Source organism: Alosa alosa, chromosome 1, assembly GCF_017589495.1.
Source record: "Alosa alosa isolate M-15738 ecotype Scorff River chromosome 1, AALO_Geno_1.1, whole genome shotgun sequence".
Lineage (NCBI taxonomy): Eukaryota > Metazoa > Chordata > Actinopteri > Clupeiformes > Clupeidae > Alosa > Alosa alosa.
In genome coordinates, this window is record NC_063189.1 from 38,697,684 (window position 1) to 38,703,942 (window position 6,259).

At 39.2% G+C, this 6,259-nt stretch overlaps 2 protein-coding genes across 4 annotated transcripts in view; one reads left to right on the top strand and one right to left on the bottom strand.

Moving 5' to 3' along the window:
• LOC125299480 (zinc finger protein GLIS1) overlaps nt 1–1,347 on the top strand; it is a 32,407-nt gene extending 31,060 nt beyond the window's left edge. The window contains exons 9-10 of one of the 2 annotated variants that reach the window (XM_048250768.1): nt 630–743; nt 970–1,347. In XM_048250768.1, the coding sequence (XP_048106725.1) occupies nt 630–743; nt 970–1,058 (203 nt within the window). In that variant the 3' untranslated portion in view covers nt 1,059–1,347. The remainder of the gene's footprint in view (nt 1–629; nt 744–969) is intronic. The other variant, XM_048250774.1, reaches the window with a different exon arrangement.
• Nucleotides 1,348–3,604: 2,257 nt separating this feature from the next.
• Nucleotides 3,605–5,951, bottom strand: LOC125299848 (permeability factor 2-like). Of its 2 annotated transcripts, none has more exons than XM_048251334.1 (4): nt 5,064–5,951; nt 4,744–4,876; nt 4,513–4,599; nt 3,605–4,414 (listed from the first exon to the last, which is right to left on the bottom strand). In XM_048251334.1, exons 1-4 carry the CDS (start codon nt 5,125–5,127, stop codon nt 4,402–4,404), a joined length of 297 nt encoding a protein of 98 aa, XP_048107291.1. In that variant the 5' UTR covers nt 5,128–5,951; the 3' UTR covers nt 3,605–4,401. The 2 variants fall into 2 exon arrangements, with proteins under 2 accessions (XP_048107291.1, XP_048107300.1); XM_048251343.1 differs by having other exon boundaries at nt 4,744–4,920; nt 5,064–5,949.
• Nucleotides 5,952–6,259: the final 308 nt, after the last annotated feature.

Genomic DNA, 6,259 nt, shown 5'->3' on the forward strand with positions numbered 1-6,259 from the left:
TTCGCGTAGCGTCTGCTGCAACAGCTTCCACTGTAATCAATGGAACTGCAACAACAGCTTGATAGACATGATAGCAGCGCATACGTTCTAAAAAGTTAGACCAGTCTTCTAAAACTATTGTAACGTGACATGAACTGAGTGCTTCAGTTGTGCACACGCTGTAGCCTCCCTGGTAGGGTTACACACCAAGCTGTTGTTACACACCAAGCTGTTGTTACACACCAAGCTGTTGTTACACATCAAGCTGTTGTTACACACCAAGCTGTTGTTACACACCAAGCTGTTGTTACACACCAAGCATGTTGCCCTCTCAACAAATGGATTTTTTTTTATACCTTCAGAACACAAGTACACTTACACATCAACTATACAACTACTTTATCATCTCTCTTGCCTGAAGTGAAATAAAGTACAATCAAATATTTAAAAAAGTCCTTTTTATTTTACTTTTATTCACTTTTGTATGTGTTATACTGTTATATGTCCTTTTATGCTGTGGATGCTGTTTATTGTGAGTGATTGTTAGAGTTTGTAGAGGCAAGACACTAAAGTGTTTTCTTTTCTCTCTTTCTCTCTCTCTCACTCACACACACACACACACACACATACATACATACATACATCTTAAGACTTCCACTCTGGCAATATCAGTCTTCTAGACCATCTGGCCAGTGAAGCCTCTGGAGGTCTGTTTGAGCCCAGTGGCTACTTGCTCAACCCAAGCTCAACATCGCCATCTACAGGTGTGTGTTTATTTCCTCTTACCCTTTCGCTCTCTTGCATTGGTCTAGTTCAAATGGACTTTTCAGCCATGAACAGTATTACTTAACTATAACTGCATCTAACCATGAAAAGGAAGCCTTTGTGAGTATGTTGAAGAGTCAGGGGTTTAACACACATGTGCGCACACACACTTACAAACTGTAAATATGTGCATAAATATATGCATATACATTACCTGTGTCTCAGTAGGCTTCAGTGGGCAGGAGCACCAAGCCTCAGGCAGCCATGTTTTCCCCCCTCTCCAGAGGAGAGTGACCCCCCAGATGTGCCTGTAAGAGGACTATCCAGCCAGCGGGGAATTGAGAGGACAGACACTCATCGTCCGCCTGTCTGTCTCACAAGTACATTGTTACTTTCTTTTCTCTCTCTCTGTCAGAGCCAATGTTTACATTCTAAGTAGGTATTATACAGTAGGTTCATGCTGTTTTTGCACTGTTATAAGGACACCCATACATGCTCTTTTGAAAAGGCAACATAATTGTAGCATCAACTATAGTCATCATTTTAAATAGAACAATGTGCCTCAATGTAATGGTTTCTCAAAAGAGAATCTGCATTTTTATTCCTGGAAAAAAATGTTTTTAATAAATACTTTATTTACACATACACCAGTTGTTCATTCATTTGTTTCCATATGTTTTTATTGGTTAAACTGTAATAACTACTCCAAGGGTGTGCTAAATTATGAAAACCTACGTAAACCTTTCATTAGCATCAGCTTCTCTGTGAACCAAACAGGGACAAGTACCCCTGGCTGCAGCATGCAGATCAGGACTGGGCTCAATGTGGAGCGGAGCTATCTGGACTATATGCTGACTGGTGCTGAGTAATTTGCCCAGCCTCCTTGTGATCAGAATATTGAGATTCAGGAAGATGATCCAGTACAAGATGAGTAACATGTAGGTTGCTCACACACACAATACACTCCCTCTCACACCAACTGAGAACTTTAATCATCATCCAGTCTGAACACATGGAAACGGTTATGTGGTTGCCTTGCAATATTGCTCAAAAGGTTGTCCCATGTATAACCTAAAGGAATACAATGAAAAATACGGCACCATTTAGAGCTTACACAATACCCAGTTAGTTAAAAACCAACTAAAAGGGTCATGATCCTTCCTCTTCCCCTTGGGGATCAATAAAGTATCTATCTATCTATCTAAACAGCATTACATAGTACAATATCAAGCAATCTGGGCATGTATTGACAATCTCAGGGACTTGTCTCCATTTCACAAGTTCAGGGACTTTGAGTGCATCTCTGATACAGTATTTAGGCTATGAGATGTAACAGGCATAGTATAGTTGATCTGTCGACTGTAGGTTTATGGCATGTCTCATAGGCAGAGAAAAGCTGTTTCTCTCAAACACTGTACACAGTTTTTCTCAGTCGTTTTGGTGCATTTCTCAGATTAGAATTTAATTTCCTGAAACTGCTTGGTCAAACTCTATCATCGTATGTCTTTTGCACACAATAAAAGCAATTTCTCCCAATCTTGAACAACAGCAAATGCTTTACTACATCCATGCAACTGATTATGTATGAATGTCTGATGTTTTTTACATTTTCAATTGCTACTGTCATGTTGGTCAAAAGGTTCTAGTCTCATGCTGAATAGTCCTACCCTATAAAACAAATTGGCCTTATTTCGCTTGAGTCATTACATGCAAAAGTGATGAACTGGTTGTCATAAGGGTTGTTTCCTACTGTATGTTTTTCTGTAAATTTGTTTTTTAACAAACAGTGCGAGAGGTCTACACTGCAGACAGGCCATTTTAGGACCTGGATTCTTCTATGGTAGCCTGACCCCGCCCACCTAGAACTTCTTTCAGGGAGATCTATTTTGGAACACCATAGTTCATAACCGTTTCCCTCAGACAAGAAAAATGTCAGGCCAATCAGCAATGAGAGGGGAAGACGAAACTGAAACTTATTGAGATAAATGAGGAAGCAGCAACACCTGCAAACGTCAAAAATGCAGTTGGAAAAATGCAGAAATGTATTTACAGCAAAGGTAGACCCACATACTATTTTTCCTGACGGTTGATGCTGTTTATTGATGCTGTTTATTGTGTTTATTGTTATAAGTTTAGGTGAAGTAGGAAGCAACGTGAGGAATCTCTGACCAATGTGATTGGTAGGGCTGATTTCAAAGTTAGTGCACATCACGATGCAAGTGTTGCAAATGTTTCCCAATCGAGAGTGACCAGACTATTCACTTCATGAATGAATGTGGATTTTTCCAGGCCACTTCTATGAGTTGACTGGGATTCAGTTTCAATCTAATGAATTCAGTTTCAGCATATACTATTCAAATTCGGTTTCTCAATACAATTGCTCAAATTTAAATGCATATACAACATATTCAAATTTGGTTTGAGGTGACACAAGTTTTACGCTATACAAAGACCACAGCCATCCGATCTTGTTTTTCAACCCTGTCCCTTGTTTTCAAAGATTTCTCTGGATTCTCTGAATATTTTAATGATATTATGAACTGTAGATGATGATGAGGTCCACAAATTCTTCACAATTTCATGTTAAAAAGCATTATTCTTATATTGTTTCATTATTTGTCCACACAGGTTTACGCAGAGTGATGAATACCTCAGCAACTTTATTTCTGAGAGACTCTGCGTCTCTGGGATGCTCTTTTTATACCCAGTCATGGTGCCAGTAATCTATTAGGTGCCAGTAACCTATTAGTGAAATATTCCTCCTTTTGTGGTCTTTATCATTACACCAAAAAATGAGCTTATTGTGATTTGAGTTATATCTATTTCCTAACCTAAACGTAGGTTTACGATTTGCAGATGATCACATTCGGCCTTTTATTTACATTTTGCTCAGCGTCCCAACTTTTTGGAATTGGGGTTGTACATAATGTGCATTAGGCTACACAAAAGCTACATAGAAATAACACAACCACCTATTCTGAAAAATTATAATTTATTTTAGATTTAGATAGATTATTCTGACAAGTGATGTTATATGATAAAAATCTCCTGACCTGCAGCCTTTCCTCTTATCAACCAAGAGAGGGCACATTTTTTAGATACGCCCAGTGTAGACTGGGTAAAGTCAACATCAAAATAGCCACAATCTGAATTTATTTTCAGGTTTCAGATGACAGCATGCAAGTTCAGATACAGCAAATAATATGGTGTCAATTGTAACATTATATTACCCTACTGACCAATTAGTACTGTGGTGTTATATTGACTTGTGTTACATAGCTATGGTTGATGTTAAAGGAGACAGTGAAGAGACTCAGACATGTGAAGAAGCACTTAAGATTACAGAATGTTTTCATGCTTTTCTGTCTTGGTACTCAGTGTTCATTGACCCAGGTGGACACTTTTCACTTCTTTTACTTCACCAACAGAGGGTGCAATACATCCATGTTTTGCTAAGCCTTTCATGAACCGTACATGTTCAACATTCACTCTGAGTGCATTTACAGTAAGTACAGAAATATTCCAAGCATTGGGTCTTGTAAACTGCACCTGGGTTTTAACAAACCATTTCAGTTTATCCTGAGTACAGCCATCACACACTTAGAACTGGACAGTGTTGTAGCAGGACGTTTAGTTGTCTTCATGTAGGAACAGATTTCATCTCTGGTTTCTGAGGGGGACATAGCACATAGCAAATTTCAGATTATGATGTAGTGTCTTAAATGCCTTATCCAGTTACCCTATGCTTTTTAAATGTTACCAACTTACCTCGACAAGATGTTGTTAATGACCTTTTTTACCCAGGGAGCACTGGGGTCCAAGCAGATCTCTTTCCCACTATCCTTTAAGGTGGCACTGTCAGAAGAAAGAAAAGAGAAGAGAAAATGTCATCACCTCAAAAGACTTCATTTATGACCAAATTTAACAACAAACTGTGAAAAGACCAGCTAGGGTTGAGAATAGAAAAGCATGACTGACAGACTGACGCTCAGCACTTACATGACTTCAGTGTCTTTGCAGTGAGGGCTTGGGGAAAACATCTTCACCCTCGCAATCAGTTTCCCAATGCGCCGGCTCTCTGTGCCGATGCAGTGGCAACGAGGCTCCACTCCTGCCCCTTGCAGGCTCATACCTGATGTAGAGTTTATAAAGGGTGAGTTTCGCATACACCCTCCTCTAGGAAAATAATACATTCATATTTACAGAACTTGCACAGCTGAACACACAATACACAGTTGAATGGAGATGAATGTCTGTGAGATGCATGCAGATATGCTTCCAGTAGGCTATGTGATGCTGCTGCGGCATAGGTAACTCACCATCTGTGATGACCAAGCAGGCCACAAGCACGGTCAAACAGCCGCTGAGTATTTTACTGCCCATTCTGGTCTTATAGTTAATCTCTAGGTTAGTCACTAGGTCAAGAATCCACAACGTGCTTGCTCAGAATTTCAACAGATTGTTTAATATTTAACTACAGATGCAGGAACTCCTTGCAAGAACGCTGTGCTCGAGTGTGTGAATGTCATGTCATGGGGAGAAACAATCTCTCTTTTTATACAATGACAGTGGAAGTGAGTCATGAGGTTTCGTAATCTGGGACTCTCACTGGCCAAACCTCTTTAACAGAAAAATGCTCAAATAGATGACACAAATGCAAAAAGACAGCTGGTAAATAAACTTTGCAACAAGACCATGACCAGGGTTACTTTGCCTCCCATCTGTAGAGACTGCATTGTGCACAAGCACCTGAATGCACATACTGAATGTGAGGAGATAATGGATTATAATCAAAGGCTTAAGCAGTGAACTGTCTTCTAAACTCCTAAACTAAGAATAGACAATAGTTGCCAAATCCATGTACAGTCAAACAACTGACATTAATAGGTATTGAATATATCCTTGGGAGTCAACCAGGTCGTGATACAATACACATTTAGTGAATCTCATCATGCCATCATGAAGACAAGTGTGATGGAGAAGTGAAAATCTGACATTTCCCCATCAGCTGATGTAAGCCACTGTCCTTGTTATTCCCCCTGCACAGAGGGAGTAATATTGATGTCATTCTGTATTGGAATATCCACAACTTTGGTTGGAGGTCATGCGTTGAGGATCTGATTAGATCATCGGTCAGTTGACGTATGGTCATACATTATATAAACATAGACACACACATACAATGACTGAGTAGCCCAAACCCCAAACCCTCTGCTAAAGTTGACTAAAAGCCAACCTTGAAGGGAACCAAATTTATTATGACAAAAATGAAAAATGTCATTAAGAAATAAATATTTCTGAATAAATATATAAATAACAAAACGTATTGGCACTCCTGCTTGTAATACCTTCTTAAGCCACCCTTTGCCAAAAAACAGCTCGTAATATTCTCATACACTCCATAAAGTTAGAGAAGCAAGGATTTAGCAAGGATTTAGGACCATTCATTTTGAGAGTAATAGTTGCATGTCAAATCAGTTTACAAAATCTCCACGTTTCATTTTCCATTAGTCTT

Coding starts and splice junctions, on each gene's coding strand:
- LOC125299848 (XM_048251334.1), bottom strand. CDS start 5,127: ATGGGCAGTAAAATACTCAGCGGCTGTTTGACCGTGCTTGTGGCCTGC. Junction 4,877..5,063: donor CTGCTTGGTCATCACAGATG/GTGAGTTACCTA, acceptor ACTCTACATCAG/GTATGAGCCTGCAAGGGGCA. Junction 4,600..4,743: donor TGCAAAGACACTGAAGTCAT/GTAAGTGCTGAG, acceptor TTCTTCTGACAG/TGCCACCTTAAAGGATAGTG.